This window comes from Camelus ferus, chromosome 22 (assembly GCF_009834535.1).
Source record: "Camelus ferus isolate YT-003-E chromosome 22, BCGSAC_Cfer_1.0, whole genome shotgun sequence".
Lineage (NCBI taxonomy): Eukaryota > Metazoa > Chordata > Mammalia > Artiodactyla > Camelidae > Camelus > Camelus ferus.
The window spans coordinates 27080990-27101110 of NC_045717.1; the positions used below are offsets into that span (position 1 = coordinate 27080990).

Below are 20121 nucleotides of genomic sequence, written 5' to 3' on the forward strand. Positions count from 1 at the left end.
CCCCCAACCCTGAAAACCGTCAGCACCGCGAGGGCGGGGGCCTTGACACCACTGTGAGCCACCTCCAGCACCTACTGGAGGCCGGCATACAGCAGACACTCAGTACATGCAACAAACACAGCAGTGGCCACAAGGCTTTCCAGGGACTGGGGTTGCACGTGGGGAAGCAGGCAGTGACAGGCAGGGCTGGAACCCTACCTCCTTCAACCGGAGAGCTGGCTCCCAACCCTGAGAGGCAGCAGCCAACTGTGTACCAGGTGCTGTGGGAAGGTCCGCACACTCTCAGCAGGGACGTGCTGGGTAAACTGAGGCACGGAGAGCAGAGGGACCTCTGGGGTCACACGGCCAGGCAGCCAGAGCCCCCTTGCCGCCCCCCACTGCCCTGGCTCTTGGCCTCCATGCAGTGTGGTTACCACCCACAGCCCCAAGGCAGGACCAGTTCAGAACTGGGCGTTGCTGGCGGGGCCAGGGCCTCTGACCACAGGCCACAGCCCAGTTCCCCCTTTCTGGGCCGTTAGAGAGGGTGGGGGCTGTGGCCTGCGGAGCTCTCAAGGGAGACGCCAGCCTGTGACAGCCATGGGGCCCAGGGTGGGAGGCCGGGACTGCCTGCTGCTGGCTGTGACAACTGCCCTGGTGCTGCCCATGAGGCCCCCAGGTGAGGCGCCCCTGTTGCCCCGCCCAAGCCCGGGAAACCCCAGGTACACCCATGCGGGCCCCTGCCTGATGCAGCTACTCAATCCCCCAGAAGGCTGTTCTCTAATGTCTCCACTGGGAGTGGGGCAGGAGGACCAGCTGGAGTCTTGGTCAGGCCCAGGCCCAGTTTCGTGAGGTCGGGACCCACTCCGAGCAAACTCCAGGCCCTGCTCTGCATCTCTCCATCTCTGCCCCTTTCTCCCCCAGCCCAGCCAGCACCTAAGCGGTCTCCATCAGCCCTTCTCCCCGGCCCACCCCTGCCTGCGAGCTCCTGGGGGGCACGGATCATCGGGGGCCACGAGGTGACCCCCCATTCCCGACCCTACATGGCGTCCGTGAACTTCGAGGGCCAGCACCACTGTGGGGGCTTCCTGCTGCGGCCGCGCTGGGTCATCTCAGCTGCCCACTGCTTCAGCCACCGGTGAGCCCCGGCCCAGGTCCTCCTCCCACCAGCTCTGGGTGGGACAGGGGCTTGTGCAGAAGGAACTCTGAGCTGGGCCCAGTTTACCAGACAATGGTGGGGGGGGGGCAGCAGGAGAAATACAGGAGGAGCAGCCGCTGTGCCCACAGCGCTACAACTGGCACGGTCATCGTGAGTCCGCTGTTCTAACTGTCACCAACATTAATGCTGCAATCATTGGAGGCAAGACTACAATTAAGGTGGGGATTATAATAAATATAAATATAGTGAGTGTGATACTCTCAGTGTATTTTTATCAGCATTGTAATTAGCATAGCAGTGATTGGAGTTAATTCCATCATCAAGGTGGGAATGGTAATAAACACAATGCTTATCATCTCGGCTGGCAGGAGGATTAAACGGATTTGCTCCCCCCTGCTCCCCCCAATCCGGTTTCACAGATGGAGGGACACCAAGGCCCATGCTGGGCAGCCCTCACCCCAGTCTCGCTCACAGTGCTCCCTCCCCACCTGCAGAGACCCCCACATGGGCCTGGTGGTGCTGGGGGCCCACGCCCTGAACACATCAGAGGCCACACAGCAGGTGTTCAGCATCTCGGCTGCTGTCACACATCCCGACTACCAGCCCACGACTCATGCCAGTGACATCTGTCTGCTACAGGTGAGCTTCCTGGGGGCGGGAAGCCTGTCCCTACCACCCTGCAATGGCCTGACCTGTTTTAAAGACACCTGGAAACAGTCGGGTCACATCCCTCTGCCCTCCACGCCTCCCACGCTTTCCCCCTCGGCCCCCAGACACCTTCCTCGTTGAGCTACCAGCATTCCCAATAGGCTCCCACCCCTGGGTCTTTTCACTGGCCATGCCCCTCCTGGTGCACCCATCCCTAGACTCTGCGTGGCTTCCAAGTCTTTGCTCAGTTGTCACCATCTGCTCTGCCGCATCTCCCATCTCTTCACCTAACCCCACCTCTCCGGTGTCAGCACTGCCCACTCCTGTTAGCAGCACCTGCACCACTGGCTCCATCACTGTTGTTCACTGCCTCCTCCCAGCCTCAAGGGCAGGGATTTTGCTCTCTCTTAAGGCCAGAAATGGTACACCGCAGGTGCTCAATGTTCATGCTGAAAAAGTTGACAAATGGGACTCTAGGGCCACCAAAGACCCCACCCCCTTCCCCCTCCCCAGGCCTCTGTGTGGCTTTGCTCCCTGCCCACAGCTGTGCATCTATTTGGACCCCACGTGGCCCCTCCTTCTCAGGGGACCACCCCTCCCGCAGCTCCCATCCAGGAGCCCCAAATTCAATTCCAGGCACTCTGAGGCTTCTACTTGAAAGAGAGAACATCCCCAAAATGCTGTCAAAATGTGGTGAAAAATCAAACAGGAGAGATGATCCATAGGACAGACACGGGCCCCTGGGAACAGGAGGGTCTGGGGTGCGGTGCTCTCGCAGCAAAATACAAAGAGGGCAGCGAGTGTAGGCGGCCAAAGCTCGCATGTGAATTTGACTCATCTGTGAAATCCCAAAGGCTGGGCCCCCTGCTCTGGTTCACCCATCCCGTGCTGCAGAGGTGAGACCGAGGCTGGGATGATCAGGGATGTGCCTAAGGTCAGGGAGTACCCACACCAGGGGCCTGAATCATCCTTCCATAACTGTTGACTGAGCACCAGCTGTGTGCTAGGCAGCAGGGACACAGCCATGAACAAACAGCCCCCAGGCTGCCCCATGGGAACCCCCAGTCCTACAGGGTGGCAGCTGGGTAAACCAGCCTTGACAGGGGCACGTGGGAGCCCAGAGGAGGTGTCTGTCCTAGCCTGGCAGTCTGGGAAGGCTTCCTGGAGGAGGTGGTGTCTAAGCTGAAAGCTGAATAGGGAAGGCACTGCCGAGAGATTCAGCCTGAAGGGGTCTTCTGTTCTAGCCAAGAGATTACAGTCTTGCACTGTGAGCAAGTGTGAGCACGTGTGGCGGTGGGCTAGGGGGATGGCGGTCAATTTACTGGCTGGAGGGGAGGGCCGAGAGGCTTTACCTTGAGGGCAACGAGGAGCTGGAGGAGGGAGGGCTTAGATCGGGGAAGATGCTTGCTAGAAAGACCCTTTGGGCAGCTGAGGGGGTGAGCCTGGAGGCCTGGAGGCTGGGGGAGGCCGGAGTCCTGGTCTGAGGGAGATGAGGCCTGATGGGTGGGGGCCCATGGTGGCAAAAGCAGCAGGGCCCTCTAACAGCCCAGTGATGGCCACCACTGATTTCTCTCCATGAGGCCAAGAAGAGACCAGGTGTCCCAGAAAGGTAAACAGGTAGGAGTGGTGGGTGGCTGGGCGAAGTCCTAAACCCAGCCCTCTCCCTGCAGCTGAACCGCTCCGCCGTCTTGGGTCCCGCAGTGGGGCTGCTGAGGCTGCCGCGGAGGGGTGCCAGGCCTCTCAGGGCCGGGACACGGTGCAAGGTGGCCGGCTGGGGCTCCGTGTCCGACTTTGAGGAGCCACCACCTGGGCTGATGGAGGCCGAGGTCTGCGTGCTGGGCCTGGACGTCTGCAACAGCTCCTGGAGGGGGCAGCTGAGCCCTGCCATGCTCTGCACCCGCAGTGAGGACCGCCAGCGGCGTGGCTTCTGCTCGGTAAGATACTCTCTGCCTGCCTGACTCCTGTCTGGGGAAAATGAGGTCCACAGAGAGGATCAGAGCTGGGCAGAGCCTTGGGGGCTAAGTCCCAGCTCACTTGTGACCATGTGGGCCTTGCCCGAGGCCATGGAAGGCCAGGGAGTTGCCCAGGTTCATAAGGCTGCCATGTATGGCTGTGCAGGTTGCGCATTGCACAAATTGCTATCGATTTGTGTATTTAAAAGCAGTGTTCAGTAGGAGGCAATAACAGATCTCAAGGAAGAAACTCCTGCTTCTAAGACCTTGTATGTATTAATGGCAAATTTGGCCCTGGTGTGGACAGAGAAACTCAGCTGGGGGCGGTGGGGGGGGGGTCTTCTGTTCCAGCCAAGAGAGTACAGTGGTTCAGATTCTGGAGCCCAGCTTCCTGGGTCTAAATTCAGACTGAGCCACTTCCTAGATGTGCGGTCTAGGAAAAGTCACCTCACTTCTCAGGACCTCACTTTCTCCATCTTTAAAACTGCAACACTAATAGTACCTACTTCACAGGTTCAGAGCTGATTCCAGATGACAATTAGGAAAATAGGTCTGGGAAAGTGAAGGGAGAGAAGAAAGCAGGGATTTCAGGGTGAGTATTCAGGGAGGCCTCTCTGAGGAGGGCTCCTTTGAGCTGAGACTTGGAGGAGCCTTGAGAAGATCTGAGGGAAGGCATGCCAGGCAGAGAGACCAGTCACAGGGCTGCCATGGACAGCTGTGCAGGTCGTGCACTGCACAGGGTGCTGCAGCCTTATGTACCTATACCAGTGGTGTCCAGGAGGGGGCAGTAACAGGCCTCAAGGATATGCAAAAGCCTAGAGATAGGAGTGAGCTTGGTTTGCTGCAGGTACAGCAAGGCAGGCTGGCACGGCTGGAACCAAGTGAGAGAGGGGGAGAGGAAGGCAGACAGGTGTGTAGGGGCTGGATCTTCAAGGCCTTGAGGGCTGCAGTGAGGAGTTTAGTCTTTGCTGTAAGAGCACTAGGGAGTCACGGAAGGGTTTGAGGCAAGGAGGATCCTGATCAGACTTACACGTATCAGCTCCTTCAAGGAAAGTGAAGCCTAGAGAGGGACCCTGACCTCACCTTGGCCTCCTCTTCCAGGCGGACTCTGGGGGACCCCTGGTGTGCAGAAATCGGGCTCACGGACTTGTCTCCTTCTCTGGCCTCTGGTGCGGTGACCCCAAGACCCCCGACGTGTACACGCAAGTGTCGGCCTTCGTGACCTGGATCTGGGATGTGGTTCAACAGGGCTCGCATGGCCGCTAGCCCAGCCCCGACCCAGGACCACCTGGCTCCCTGCAGGAGTGGCCTGAACCACAGCAGCACTGAGTACACAAATGAGAGGGCTAATGATGCAAATAGCTCTGGCCTGGAAAATTCCATGGCTGGGGCAGAGGGTCCATGGGGTCCGCAAACCCTGAGAAGCCTGGTGGTGGGGGGGCGAGTTTGGGGGGCATTAGTTCCAAACAAAAAGGGCAAGATAACCAAATAAAATGTTAACTAACTAACCAGACATCATGGTCTTCCTCCAGGGCCCACCCATATTCCTCCAAGCCTCTCCTTGGCCTCCATGTGGCCATTCTGCCACTCCCTCCCTGAGGGACCTTGAGTCACAGGACCTGGGGCCCCTCCATCCTCCCATGCCTCTGTTTCTGGACCCTAAGCCAGGTGGCTTCCTGGGCTGCCCTCAGTCATCTTGACCACCCTTTCCCTCCCCTGCCCCATGAGGTGAAGACCCTCTCCACTACTTGTCTCCCCCTCCCCCAGCTCTGCCCACTGCCTGAGGGCAGGCACTGAGGCCCAGGGACCGGTAGCAGCTGTCCAAGGACATATGCCCACGTCACTCCTCTGGATGTTTCCAGAAACCCCATGCAACACCCTAATGGCACCCCAGGCCCCTGGCTGGTAACCCCCTACCAAAGTGGGGCACACAGAGGCTCAGAGAGAGGGGCAAACCAAGGCCTGGACACCCAAAGTGACTTTTTCAGTGTTTATTTCTTTGGCAGGCGAGGCAGGACCCCAGGGCAGGGGAGGTTGCCTTGTTGGGCGGCTCGGGTGAACCCGCTACTCAAGGGCACTTTTCTGGGTGTCACAGGTAAGGCACTTCCTGGAAGCTGGGAGGATGAGCACCGCTGCCCCCCTGCCCTCGCTCCAAACTTGAGGAGCTTGGCACCCCCCTCCTGTCTGAGCACCTAGTCTACACACAGGCACAGGCAGGGGATGCAGCAAGAGCCCAGGTTATCGGATGGAGCGAACTGGATGGAGTAAATCGGCCCAAGGCCAGCATCCAGCTGGCAGGCAGGGAGGGTCCTGGGAACTGGGCCTAGAGGCCGGGCCAGGGCAGAACACGAGGGACTGAGGGGTCCTAGGTCTGGACCTCATCTGTGGACAGGGCAGCGGGCACTGGGGATGCCCCTTGGACACACTGCTCCAGGGTGCCGGGTGTGCGGTAGATCTTGTTATCTACACCCTACCCTGGGCCAGTGGGTGAGCAGGGGCTTGTAGGCCCCACCAGGTCCCACGCCAAGAGAACTGGGCACCGCTGGACATGGTGCCCTGCTCTGGGCGGATGCTGGCTGCTTCACGACCAAGGCCTGTGTCAGGAGGCAGACAGTGCCCCTGGCCCTGGGATCAAGCTAGATTTCTCTCAGGGGACTTCACAGGACATATGGGGGAATTGGAGGCAGGGGGAAGGTAAGCCCCTTGGGTACCCTTGGGCTGGTGGGGGACAGTGGTTGCTTCCTTGGCCTGTCTGGGGTATCTGGGCATGCTCAGCTACACACACCCAGGCTGCGAATCACCTCCTCACCCCCTGGTCCCTGTTCTAGAAGGCCAGGGTGCTGCTTCATTAACTGCTGGCAGGGAATCCCCAGCCCTCTTGGTGGCAGTGATAATTAACAGAGTTACCCCCAAGGGAGTAGAAGCGTGGTATCCGGGGGCCTGGGGTGAGGCCCCTCCCACCAGCCCTGCTCCCAGGCCTCTTTCCCTCAATTCTTCCAAGTGTCGTCAAGTGGGGAGGGCGGGCACTAGGGCTCCCGAAATGGTCGCGGTCCAGGCTCTGGGAAGTGTCCGTGGGACATAAATTAGACTCTGCTGTGGCAATAAATAAAACGGGAAGGCCTTGAACGCCAGGCCCAGGCCGGCCCCACGGGCTCACACAAAGTTCTCCTCCTCCTCCTCCGACTCGGCATCTAACTGCTCAGGGGTGCCTGCAGAACGGGAGGGATGAAAAGTGAAACGGGGGCGCGGAGAGGCGCTGGGGACAGGACTCCGCCATTGCACCCCGCCCCGCGCCGCACCTGCACAGCTGCCCGGGTGGCGCACGCCAATGGAGCGGCCCAGGAAGCAGGTGGCTTGGCGGAGGTGGCACGAGGACATATAGGTGACGTTGTTGTTGCCACAGAGCTCCTGGCCAGGGCTGGAGGGCGCGGGGCAGGGCGCCGCGCGACACACCACGCAGTGTGCGCTGCCCGTCTGGTCTACCACACATGACTGTGGCCGCAGGCACACCACGTGCGCGCACGATTCTGCGGAGGTGGGGGCGCCGGGGCGAGTCAGGGTCCAGGCTCGGCCCCAGGCACCGCCCCCGCTGCGACCCCGCCCACACCCGGTCCCCCTCTCAGACCCGCCCCCCTGGTTGCACCAGAGCCCCTGCGCGAGCCACGCCTACACCTTCAAGATCCACCATCAGTCCTCCGCTCCCTCTGACTGCACCAACAAGCCCCTTCGAGACACCTATATCTCTCGCCCCATGAGGCCCAGAACCCCCCTTTCCAAACCTGAACCCAACTCTTCCTCATTCCCGACCCCACAAAAGACCTAATGCAGCTGTACACCAGAAGTTGATACAACATTGTAAACTGACTATACGTCAATTTAAAAAAAAAAGACCTAAGCCAGTGACACTGTCTTGGAAGTACAGACTCCCTTTGCTAGGCTCCGCCCACGCGCTCGGCATCTAGGCCCCGCCTACCATAAGCCCCGCCCAAATAAGCGAGACCTATCATAGGCCCCTGGGCTTTAGACCCCGCCCCCTTCCTGCCAAGGCCCCGCCCCCGCGCACTGCGGCAGCATCGCCGGTAGAGCACACGCAGGTCTGGGCGGCCCTGCTTCGCGCCCCGCCCTTCGGGCCCCGCCCCGACGTGCTGTAGCGGCTGCCTCTCACAGGACACTCAGGCCCGGGGGCCCCACCCCTCCCGCAGGCCCGGCTCCAACGTACTGCGGCAGCGGCCCGGGTACATGACGCGCAGGTCCGGGTGGCCGCGGCAGCGCGCGGCGCGCAGCTCGCACTCGTCGCGGTAGGTGGCGCCGTCCGAGCCGCAGACCTGCAGGCGCGCCGGGAGCCCCGCGCAGTCGGGCGCGCACTCGCAGCGTGGACGGCCCCCCAGCATGCGGCAGGTCTTGCCGGGGCCGCACTCCACGCCTTCGCACGAATCTGTGGACACAAGGACGCACGCGTGGGCTGCAGCGCGCGGCGGAGGCCCGAGGTCCTCGAAGCCCTCGCGCCCCCGCCTCCTGTTATGAGGGATAGAGGCCGGGCCGGAGAGGGGGGCGGTCCGGAGCCCAGGCGCAAGGGGCAGGGGACTGGTTTGTGGTATAGGGTCAGGATCCGTTAGGGGTGAGATTCAGCCATAGCCCGAGTGGACCAGGGCTCGCTACTGCTTCTGGGGCTGGGGCCTCTGTCGAGAGGTGGGGCTCAGTGTGGGCGGGGAGAGGGTCTCTGCCCGATATCTGGAGGTCCAGAAAAAGGCTTCCACCCCCGGTCCGGTTCTCGCTCCGCAGCTGGGCAACCCGCTCGGGCTGACGTCTGTTTCCTGATTTACGCGCGTTTCTGGGAAGGCCGGTGGGGGGCCAGCTGCGTCAGCCCGGGGGGCTCCACCCCGTCCAGGCGCGGGTCCGGGGAGGACGGGCAGCGTCTGTTCCCGGTGCCTGCCAGGACCTCCCCGGAGGAGGCGTCGGGGAGGGCGCGGCATCGGCCTGGTCTGAGGCTCATTTCCTGGAGAGGGGGCCTTCCACAGCCCGAGCCTTCCGAACCAGGGATTACCACCCCCCGCAGTCCCATTTCTCAGGTAGGGAAACAGGTCTGGCTAGGGTTAAGTCTCTCTCCCCGGGGTCCCCGCCCCCACTCAAGCCCCACTAATGGCTGCTTCTCGCCTCTCAGGTTCAGTTCAGCCTCCCTACTGCCCCCACAAAGTGGTACCGTTTTGTTGTCATTTTGCAGACGGGGGAAACTGAGGCCTCGTCACAGCTAAGTAGAGGAGAGCGAGCCAGGGCACCTCAGCGTGAGAACTCCAGTCCAGACCCTGTGCACCCCCAGTTCTGTGGCTGGTGGATCTGGAGGGCCTACCCTGAGCTCGAGTTCACATTTCGGCCTCAGTTTCTGGGTGTGTAAAGTGGGGCTGGTGGGGGAAACCCACCTTACAGGGCGAGCATAAGATGACAGATGCTCCTAAGAGACTAGCCCACGCCCCTCATGTCCCTCTGCCAGGGCATGTGGGCCGCACCTGGGCGCCTCCCACGCTGCCCGCCCACACGCACATCTGGAAACGCTCCCCCGGGCGGCTTCACGCAAGCGGGAACGGAAGTGGCAGGGCTAAGTTCCTGTCCCCAAGGCCAGATGAGGTGGGGGGGAGGGTGTCCTGGGCCATCTTATGCCCAGTCCAGGCATTTTCTGAAGTCTGTCCTCCCAGAAGCCATAACAGCTTCTGGAGGGAGCCAAGGCACATGGCAGTTGAGTTCAGGACCACCCAGCCAGGCTGATCTGGGATTAATCACAAAGCCCTCAGCTCTAGCCTCCTTCCTGTTCCCCTTTCCTGACCCCACCCACCAGGGTCCAGTCCCAGGCCATGATCTCTGCTGATGCTCTCCCCCATACTATCCCCAGCTGGCAAACTCCTAATTGTACCCCAACACCCCGGCTCTAAAGCCCACCTCCTTCAAGTCATTCCCACATGTTCCCGGTGGGTCCTTGCAGGTTCAGCCTTGCACAGGAGGCTAGGAGAGTTCCCATCCCTTCTCCGGGGTGGAGAATATGTCTTGACTTAGTCATTTATTCATTCTGCCTTCAGAGAGCTCCTAGTCTGATGGAGGACGCAGCATTTCACAGAAGGCACATGTTTGCTAAACTGCAGCTGCGGCCCTACCTTGCGGACCCCAGAATCTGAGGCATGAAGGGCAGTAAGTGTTTGGGAACACTACATGTGGGGTCACAAACCCAAACGGCCAGTTGGGGGAAAATCCACCTTCCTCAGAGTTAGGGGTGAGTGCACTTCCCCCAGGTGGAGTGCAGGTGGGAAAGGCCACCCAAGCAGAGAACTTCTTGTGAGCAAGGGCCTAGAGGCAGGAAACCAGACTGGGGAGTCCTCAGAGCTTCCTGAATCCTCAGCTGAGGGAGTCTGAGGCCTGGAAACCTGAAGGCCCCCACCCCTCTCTGAGCCTGTGATCCCCTCCATGGTGCTCTGGCCGGCAGTCTCTAGCTCCTCATCCCCCCAAGACGGAGAGCTCACTCTCAGCAGTCCCGCCTTTGGCCGCAGTGACTCTGGCCTGTGGCTGACACCCAGGGTCTCACCTTTGCAGGGCAGGCAGTGGACGAGCCCCAGGAAACCCAGGAGGCTGATCTTGTTCTCCGGGTGGGTGAAGTTGGACCAGGCAGTGTCAATGTTGCCAGAGGCACAGCACTCAGCTCGGCTCACGTCGGTTTTCAGCACCAGGCTGCAGGTGGCCTCTCGGCCCTGCTGGAGCCAGCAGACACCACCTGTGGACATGGAAGGCAGTTCCTACCTGGCCAGGGGGGCCCTCCTGTGCCCCTCCCCACACCCAGGCCTTGCCCTCCCACAGGCTCCTGGGTTGCAGGGATGCACACAGTCGGTGCTCAGTCATCACAGAGTGGATGATCTGCCCCCAACCTGGGAAGGAGGGGCAGAGAATGCACAGGTGTCCCCACCTGGGTCCAGATTCTTTAGGGATCCTTCCTCCTCTCTGCACTCCGGACCCTACACTGCTCCACCACCAACCCCCACCCATCCCAGGAAGCTCTCCCCCCTGGCTCCAGGCCCCCAGCCCGGGCCTGGCATCATGCCCAACCAGTCAAATGCCCAGAGCTGGACTGTCAGGGTCAGTGGGCCCTGGGGCCGCCTCTCCCGCCTCTGCCCTCTGTCTAGACAGCGCCCGAGGGCACGCGGAGCCCCCTCAACCGGCAGCCCCCCCTCGCCTGGCCCGCCTCTTACTCACTCCAACTTGGGAACATTCCCTTTGCATGAGCTCACCGTCTCCCCGGGGATGCGGCCTTCGGGGAGGGGGCTTGGCTCTCCCCTCAGTGTGAGGCTGGGGTGGGGCTGCAGGGTCGGGTGGGGGGCAGATGGCTCTCCGTTTCTGCGCTGTTAAGTGGGGGTAAGGAGTTGCCACAGCCCCCATTCTAGGGAGCTCACGGGCTCCCAGGCGCTGTCTGAGTACCTCCCAGGGACCAGTTCTGGGGACCCAGCACCTTGGTACCACCTTATAAAAGGGGAAACTGAGGCCAGGAGTGGAGATGTGACTTCCCTGGCGTCCCCACAACAAGTGGCAGGTATGGGATTCCAATCACCTGTCGGCCTAAGCCAGACCCAGGGAAGATCGGAGACCCCAGCTAGAGGTCCCGAGTCCAGCTGCCCCGCCCAGCCTCTGGGGCGTCGGGACCCAGATGATCCCAGTTCAGATCCCAGCTTTGCTCGTTACAAGGTTACAAGCTGTATGACTCTGTGCCTCAGTTTTCCCCTCTGGAAAACAGGCATAAAAGGACCCACACTATCCAGCTGTTGCACAAATTCCAAGAGGGAAGAGGTAGACACTAAGCGCTCAATAAATGTCACCAGTCATTGTGACCAGATTCTTGCCAATAAATTGTGAAGGAGTCACATCTAACCTCCTGCTGACCCTCCTTAAGGCCTTTTGGGGCCCAGGAGAGGGGAGCCCCAAGCCCTCCCTGATTGAACCTGCAGTGGCCAGGGATCCTCTCTCGGCCCCCAGCTGCCACCGCCGCTGTCCCCCTCGACCTCGCCTCCCGGGACCCGCATTCCAGGCAGGCCCACGTGGGTGGCCCGCCCCGCCCGCCCCTTCCGGCCGCCCCACTCACCGGGCGCGGGGTCCCCCGAGCCCACGGAGCCCACGAAGCCCACGGCCCATGCCAGGGCCCCCCAGGGCAGTGGCCACAGTGGCCCCGGCGCCCCGGGACGCATGGCGAACGCAGACGCGGAGGCGGTGGCGGCGGCGGCGGCGGCGGCGGCGGCGGCAGCGGCCCCCGCGTTTGACTTGCGGGCGGCGGGTGACGGGTGACGGGCGGCGGGCGGGCGGCAGGGAGGGCGGCGGCACCGACTTCCAGCGCGCGGCCGGCACTCCCTATAAAGGTCCCGCTGGCTGCGGGCGGGGCGGGGCCGGCGGGCCGGGGCGGGGCGCGTGAACGGCGGGGCCCGGGGCAGTGTCGCGCGCGATGTGGGCGCCAGCTGGTGTAGGGCGGGGGGTCAGACCTCGGAGCCGGCCCTGGGGGTGTGAGTTCGAGGTGTCGCCCTGCGTTTGAGGGGACTTCTGCTGTAGGGCTGAGCAAACTGGTGACCACGGGGAGCACGTCTGCAAGCCTGTACACCACGTCGTGGTTTACATGTGGTCATTTGTGTGACCCAACTGTGGTCTGGGCTCCTGGCCCGTCCTCCCCGTCCCTACACACCCACACACTCGGGGACCTCGGGCCCAGCTGTTCCCTGCTCAGGCCACCCAGCTGGCCACCTGGCCTCTGGAGCCTGCGGGCACAGCTGGGTGTGAACAGGTTGAGGGGGAGATGCTGCAGGGCAGACAGCAGCGGAGGCGCGTGGCAGAGAGCCCCAGAGACGCAAGTGGTCCCCACAACATTTCAGACGGCAGTGATCACACCACCAGACTTCCAAAGTGCCCAGCGTGTGCCTGGCCTCTGCCCCTCACACCCCGGAGACTGTACCAAACTCCCCAGGCCACATCAACAAGAGCCTCCTGGCTCCTCTTCTCGAAGGTTCAGTGCTCCCTGTTCTCAGCCACCCTGGAATCCTGGGTTTCCCACAATTTACGATGGTGACATCGGGATGGGCCTGGGGAGCATGGAGTCCACTGGGGCCTCAGTGCAGCAGGATGCTTTTCCTATTTTGGAGTGATCCCTTCCATCTTGGGGGCCTCCCAAACCGTGAGAGCATCTTAACCTACTCATGGCTCCTGGGCAGCCCCTCCATGTTTGTGTTTCTAAGAAATAATTAATGACCATCTCCTGGTGACAGGGACTGTTGGGGGCTGCTGGGGTATCAGATTGACCAAGGCAGATCCAGTCTTGTCCTCACTGAGCCCATGGTTTGAAGAGGCCATAGACAGCAAAATACATAGACAAACAAATTAATATATAACTTCAAAGAGTGGTAAATGCTTTTAGGAAAATAAAAATGATTGAGAGCAATTGGTTATCTCCCAGGGCCACTGATGCCTCATCATCTGCCCATTCCTGCCTCTGCCCCCTCCCCAAGTGTAGAAACAGAGGGTCGCTGAAGGCACAGCCTACCCTCTGCTGTTGGCAGACACCACGGCCAGACCCGTTCCTCTACCTTAGCTGCCCAGCCTGGCCCGTGTCCCCCAGTCCTGTGGCCAAGGGCCACATTACTTCCTAGCCACGCTGAGGAAGGGCTCCCAACTGTCTTGACCTGGCCTTGGCCTCTGACAGTCCAAGGGGATTCTCCCCTGGTTGGGAAATGAAGCAGGAATGAGACCCTGTGTTCTCACCAAGGGTGTGCCGGGGCTGGACAGCTTGACCTTGGCCAGGACCTGACTACACCATGGCTCGGCCACCCCGTCCTGGGCTGTGCAAATAAAAGGGCCATTGTCAGCCTGGTGTGGGTTCGAAACGGTGGCCAGCAGCCAGCAGACTCCTGCTCCCCTTCCTGATATGTCCCCCCAACCCAGAGGCTGTGCACTGGGTGACCTCAGCAAGTCGCTGGCCCTCTTGGGGGGTCTTCTTGTTAATATCTCCCATTTGTTTTCCCCATTTCATCCTGACCCAGCCTTGCAACCCGATTCCCACCCCAGGTGCCTGCTGTAAGGCTCCTCTGTAGCTCAGACCCCCACCACGACTCCCTGTGGCCCCTGTTCACCACCCCTGGTGGATAGACAGTGACAGTCCAAAGTAATCAGAGCTGTGATGGAGGATGCTGGACCTGACCCAGCCTGGGAAGATCAAGGCAGACTTCTCAGAAAAGGACTTTTTTTTAAAGTTTGGTTTTTTAAAAATTTTATATATTTATTAATTTGGGGGGGGGGAAGGGAGGAGGTAATTAGGTTTCTATTTATTTATTTTTAATGGAGGTACTAAGGATTGAACCCAAGACCTTGTGCATGCTAGGCATGTGCTCTGCCACTGAGCTATACCCTCCGCCCTCAGAAGAGGACATTTAGATTGACGTAGACTGAACTGTGTGGTGAGGGGACATGGGAAAGGAAGTAATGGGCTGTTTGTGCCACAAGTAAGAGAAAGCCTGAATACAGACCCCCTGAGACGTTTGTGTCCTAGTCCCAGGACCCTGTGAATATGTCACTACCGTTCAAGGCAGAAGGACTTGGCAGCTAGGATTACGCTGAGGACAGTTGGGTGGGAAAAGGATCATGGGTTCCCTGGGTGGGCCCAGTGTCATCACAGGATCCTTGAAAGTGGAAACCTTTCCCTCTATGGTCGGCGAGATGTAACAGGAGGACTTGACCTGCCGTTTTTGGCTTTGAAGATGGAGGAAGAGGCCTCCAGCCAAGGAATGTGGGCGGCCTCTCGAAGCTGGAAAAGGCCAGGAACAGATTCTCCCCTGGAGCCTCCAGGAAGGAACACAGCTCCGCCAATACCTTGATTTTAGCTCAGGGAGACCCACGTTGGACTCCTGACCCCCAAAACTGGAAGAGAAAAATGTGTGTTGTTTTAAGCCACCAAATTGGTGTTGATCTGTTACAGCAGCAAGTACAAAGGGGCTCTGTGCGCGGGGTTCAGTGTCGTAGTGCTGTGGTCCCTGCCTGGCTGCAGACAAACAGGGGAGTGAACACAAATATGAAGACAGTGGCAGGACAGAGACCCTGGGAGCAGGAAGGTTGCGGGGCCTCGGAGGCCTGGAGGGAGAAGGAAGCATCTAGGGGAGGCCCAGTCCAGGCGGTGCCAGCTCAGCCGTGTCACATGTGACCTTTCTGTGCCTCCACTCTCTCGTCTGTAAAATGGGCACAGTTCCCAGACATGCCGATTCCAGTCAGGATGCTAGTGACAGTGCTTGGTGCACAGGGGGGCCTGACATGGGTGCAGAGAGTCTTATTAATGAAGGAATGGGTAGGTAATTTGCCACTCACCACACCACGATGCTGTGAGCAGGCATCCACTTTACTGAGGGGGCAGCTGAGGCTGAGGGGACGAAAATGGCTTTCTGAGGGTCGCAAAGCCCCACAGGGTCGGGAATGGAGTCCACACCAGGTAAACAAGATTCCAGGACCCATGTGCTGAACCCTGGGGCAGGGATGCCCCCTCTCTGAATGGGACAATCAGAGGGAGCCCTCAGGTTGTGGCTGGCAGCACCCTTCCTGGTCCCAGCACCAAATTTTCCTTTGGGGAATTGCCTCCTGCACTCCCAGCTCAAATGTCCCCCAGAGCAGGAGCCTACACAGGCCCAGCCAGTCAGAATCATCTGACATTCAGCACACCAGGAAGAGTCAGCTCTGAGACTTTTGCTGGGAAAGGGACATCCACTTCCTGCTTGAGCTGGAGGGGTGTGAGTCTGGAGCTGCAGGTGGCTCCTGCCAATGGCCGGGGAGGGGCCAGCCCAGTGGGACACTGAGCCAAGAGAGGCAGCAGCAATTCCCTGTGCTGCCTGAACTCCTTCTCAATAAGATAAAGCTGGTTTAAGTGGCATTTCTGTCACTTGCAGTGGACAAAACCAGCTTACAATAACTCTGTTTACATTTTATTCAAGCAAAGACTTTAGGACCCAGAGCAGGGGTGCTGCAGGGGCTGCAGGAATCATGCACACCGTGATATATGCCAAGCACTGCCCCCAGGATACGGGTCATGACCCGGTCCAGAATGCTCAGGCTCACCTGACCCCACATTCCTCAAGCCAGAAGGATGCTTGTGACAGACTCCGTGTCAACTTACTACCTACAGTCCTTGGACTCGTACCTAAAACTCTCCAGGCTCTGGGAAGGCTCTGGGCCCCGCCCTCAGTCCAGAGGTGAATCCTGATTGGCGGAACAGAGCCGAAGTGACGTCAGGCATGAGCATGTGATCCAGCTCCGGCCAATGACAGGAGGGGTACTCTGAGGAGGTGGGGCTTGGAGGAAAGTCACAAATGCGGAGGCGGACTGTCTGCAGGTGACCCAGGATAACTCGGTGTATCGGTCTGCCGTTAGCTGCTCTAACAAACTGCCACAAATTTAGCGGCTAGAACAGCGCATTTATTACCGTACCTTTCAGATGATCTGGGCCAAAATCAAACGTGTTTGGGGGCCTTTAGTCGGCAGATCACAGTACTCGATGCTGTCGAGTGCCTGGCGGGCTTTGCAGACATTTGTGGCCGCGTCCTGCCTGGCTGTGTCCTTGCCCCTGGCATACAGTCGATGCTGCATCAGAACCCGTGATGGAGTAATTGGCGGTCTCCGTCCCCGCCAGGAGGAGAGGTGGAGAGATCCCACCCCTTTTCCCGGGGGTGGGGGTGCAGCCCTGGTCAAGCCCTCAAAGCTGCCACCACCTTGTGCCACTTCCCTGGGCCTCAGTTTCCCCGTCTGTGAAATGGAGAGAATCGTGATCATTTCCACCAGGGGTGGCTGGGCAGGTGAATGTGTCTGGTGACGCGTGGCAGCCTCCGTTCAGCACTGCGAGGCCCCAAGAGGGCAGGTCTCCCCTTGGATGTGAGAACCAGCGGCCACCGGACCCCTCTTCCCCCCCCCCCATCCATGACACACAGGGCGGGCCTGCGGCTGGTGGGCGAGGGCTGTTCTGACCCATATTCATTCTTTGCTCAGTTCATTTATCTTCGCAGCACATCTTCTGTGCCTACTCAAGTCTCCAGGGCTGGGGATAGGATTGTGAATGGAAAGAGGAGGCAGAAGGAATCCACGGACCTTCTCCCAGCCCATCCCTGTGTCAAGGTCACCGGGAGGCATGTCCCAGGTGGAGGGCCTCTACCAAGACGCCACCACGGGGATGAGAGATGAATGTGGACCGGTATGTGGCATTGTGTCCCCCCGTGCTGATTACTTGATTTGGTAAACCTGCTGCTGGTTCAGGAAAGGGAGTGGCCTGGCTTTGGAAATACACGTGGGTGTGTTTGGGATAAAGGGGTGCGGGGGCAGAAACTCTGCCAGAAACTCCACACAGACACACACAGAGAGCAAAAAACTTTAACCACTGGTGCATCTGGGTCAAGGACACATGGAGCCCTTTTGTATTCTTGAAATTTAGAAACTGTTTAAGATGAAGTTAGCAGCACTGAAAAGGCATCAATCAGGGGAGAGAGGGTGGAGGTGTCCGACTCCCCTACCGGCTTCTGGGGTCCTGGTCCTGACATCTTATTCCTGACAGATTCCTTGAGCAGGTAGAAATGAAGGAAGTTTGCTCTAATGGGATCGTGACTGCCCCCTCTGGGGGAATGGCTTGGGGGACATTGGAGATTATGGGGCTGCAGTGTCCTGGGTCTTGGTCTGGGTGTGGGTGACTCAGGAGTCCCAGAACATAAAAGAACAGGCCACTTGAACAGAACTCTCAGGAGTGACTCTGTGTGTTTTTACTTCCAAACCAACAAACATCAACAACAAAGTTTAAAAACCAAACCAATTCCACAAACCAAAATATATGAATCGGGGGGAGGGTATAGCTCAAGTGGTAGAGTGCATGCTTACAATGCACAAGGTCCTGGGTTCAATCCCCAGTACCTCCTCTAAAAATAAATAAATAAACCTAATTACCCCCTGCCAAAAAACAACCAACCAACCAAACAAACAAAAACCAAAATATATGAATCAAAATGGGAAAAATAAAGGAAAAAAACACCAGTTAAAAAGTATCAATAAAAAATCAAAAACAACAAAAAAATGCAAATGAGAAACTAGAAATCAAAAACATAAACCAACAAATATAAATAAAAAGAAAAAAGGACATACGTCAAAATCCTGAAATGAAAGATTAAAAAGGAAACCAAAAAATGTGTAAGCAGCTGGCACTGTATTGACACCTGTCGGAATATTGCCCAGTGAGGCAGTGTCCTTCCTGCTCAGTGCTTCTCAGTCTCTTGCCCACTCTGCTTGGAGGATAGAGTTGTCTCCTGCCCTGTGGCAGCCCAAGAAACTGAGGTGGGCTCCAGGTGGACACTCAGATGGGTGTGGGGTGTCAGAAACAGCTTCCCCTCTGCCCATGAGCCCTCTGGTTCAGCGTGGTGGCAGTGGGAGTAAAGGGTCCTACTAGGTGCTGGGTATTGGCTTCACATATTGGGAGATCCCACTGATAACATGTGGATCTGGGGATGGCTGTGGGGGAAGGAAGGGTAGAGGGCCCTGGGCATTTGGGTGCAGTCGGGGATGGGGGCTCCCCCAGGAAGGGCAGCCCCCTGAGAACCAGGGAAAGAGAAAGGACAGTAGGAATGGTACTCCCAGCACAGGGTAGGACCAGGCAGGCAAAGGCCCTGAGATGGGATCCACCCATGGGGGCCACTGAGGCTTGAGGCTTGCCTGGGGAGGGTGGGAAAGGGGCAGATGAACTCAGGATGGGCAGCAGGGCCCACTGAGGACCGAGGAGGTGCTTTGGGTACCCATGGGTGCCCTACGTCTAATCCAATCTCAAAACTCTGGGAGACAGTTTCTGTCACCCACCCAGAGAGGTTAAGTAAGTTGCCAAGGGTCACACAGCCAGTGTCACCTGCGCCTTCTGGCTCCAAGGCCTCTTGGGCGGTACCTCATACACTTATGCAGAATAAATGAGTGAATGCTGGTGTGAAACAGGCCAGGGGCTGAGCTCAAGAGAGACCTGAGGCAAACAGCCCCTCCCTGGACCTGGGCTTGCCTGGATTCCCAGAAATGGGGCTGGGGTGTTCTCTGGTGGTCAGAGCAGGAAAGGCCTGGAATTACCTCAAGACTTGAAGGGACAAGATGGTGATTGGCAGACAAGTCCCTGTTCCTAGCCTCCTGATATTCAAGATCCTGTATACACAGGCTCCAATTTTTAATTCCTTGGCATCCTGGCTCCAATGCTCCCTTCATATCCAACCAAGTCCTATTCAGTCCTTAAAGCCCTGTCTCCAATTTCCCCTCCCCTAGGAAGCCTTGTCTATCTCCCCAGGCAGAGCCAGGGCCATCCTCAGGGCTTATCCACTGACTCAACCTCATGGGGCTGGTCTCCTCCAGCCATGGAGTATTTCAGAAAACCATTTTCATTGCCTTTGTGTCTGTCATTTCCCCTGCTGTGTCCTTGCACTCAGCAAAGGGTCTAGCATACAACAGGTGCTCAATAAATATTTGTTGAGTGGATAAAGAAATAAATGCATGATTGGCCTGGAACTAACTTCAGAAATGATCCTGGCCTGCTGATTAATTTTGGGGGGTGGGTGGGATTTAGCTTTATCTGCCCTCTCCTCACCCCAGAACATCACAGAAACAAGGCTACACCTGGCAGGCCTCAGACTCTCTTAGCCCATGCGTCACACTGAGGCATGGGAGGGCAGGCCTCCTTGGTCCAGGAATGGGTCTTCCGTCTGCGTGCGTTCAACGAATGTTTATGGAATGCCTGCGTGCCAGGCTCTGAGTCCAGCTGAGAGCAGGATACAAAAATCCCTTCTGTTGTGGAGCTGACGCTACAGTTTGTCAGGTGGAAATAAATGTTATTGAAGAGGGCGTCTCAGTAGATGAGACATTAGTGCAAAGACTTGAAAGGCATGGGGAAGAAAGCCATTCGGGTGTCTGAGGAACGGTACACCAGGCAGCGGCACAGGCAGTGCAAAGGCCCGGAGGTGAGAGCGCGCTGGAGTGTCCAAGGAGCAGTGAGGACAGATAGGTGAAAGGACCGTGGGACTTGACGAAGAAGCAATAATAAAAGAAGCGGGAGCCTCCGCAGGTTTGTATATAAGATGAGGGGCTCGGCCCCGCCCCGCTCAGGCCCTGCCCCCGAACTTCCCTGCAGCCTCCGGGCCTGGCCCCGCCCCCAGCCCCACCCTTGCACCACGGTCCAGGTTGCCAAGGAGACTCGGCCCCGCCCCTCGGTCTCCCCCGCAGCCTGGCCCCTCCCCTGCCCGGCGCCGTATGTAGTCTGTCCCTCGGCAGCCACCGTCGCCCGGGCCATAGCCTGCCGTGCGCGCCGCCAGCCCCTCTTCCGCTGCCCCGCCTAGCCTCACGCCG

At 58.8% G+C, this 20121-nt stretch overlaps 2 protein-coding genes across 2 annotated transcripts; one reads left to right on the forward strand and one right to left on the reverse strand.

Annotated features, from left to right (window-relative positions):
• The first annotated feature begins 300 nt into the window (after window positions 1-300).
• Window positions 301-5064, forward strand: PRSS57 (serine protease 57). The gene is made up of 5 exons (XM_014551979.2): window positions 301-655; window positions 901-1114; window positions 1630-1774; window positions 3454-3717; window positions 4837-5064. The coding sequence occupies exons 1-5, from the start codon at window positions 577-579 to the stop codon at window positions 4999-5001; spliced, it is 867 nt and encodes a 288-aa protein (XP_014407465.1). The 5' UTR covers window positions 301-576; the 3' UTR covers window positions 5002-5064.
• A 647-nt stretch (window positions 5065-5711) lies between these two features.
• Window positions 5712-12119, reverse strand: FSTL3 (follistatin like 3). Its single transcript, XM_032466198.1, has 5 exons — window positions 11846-12119; window positions 10304-10489; window positions 7955-8170; window positions 7035-7262; window positions 5712-6944 (listed from the first exon to the last, which is right to left on the reverse strand). The coding sequence occupies exons 1-5, from the start codon at window positions 11946-11948 to the stop codon at window positions 6889-6891; spliced, it is 789 nt and encodes a 262-aa protein (XP_032322089.1). The 5' UTR covers window positions 11949-12119; the 3' UTR covers window positions 5712-6888.
• Between the last annotated feature and the right edge of the window lie 8002 nt (window positions 12120-20121).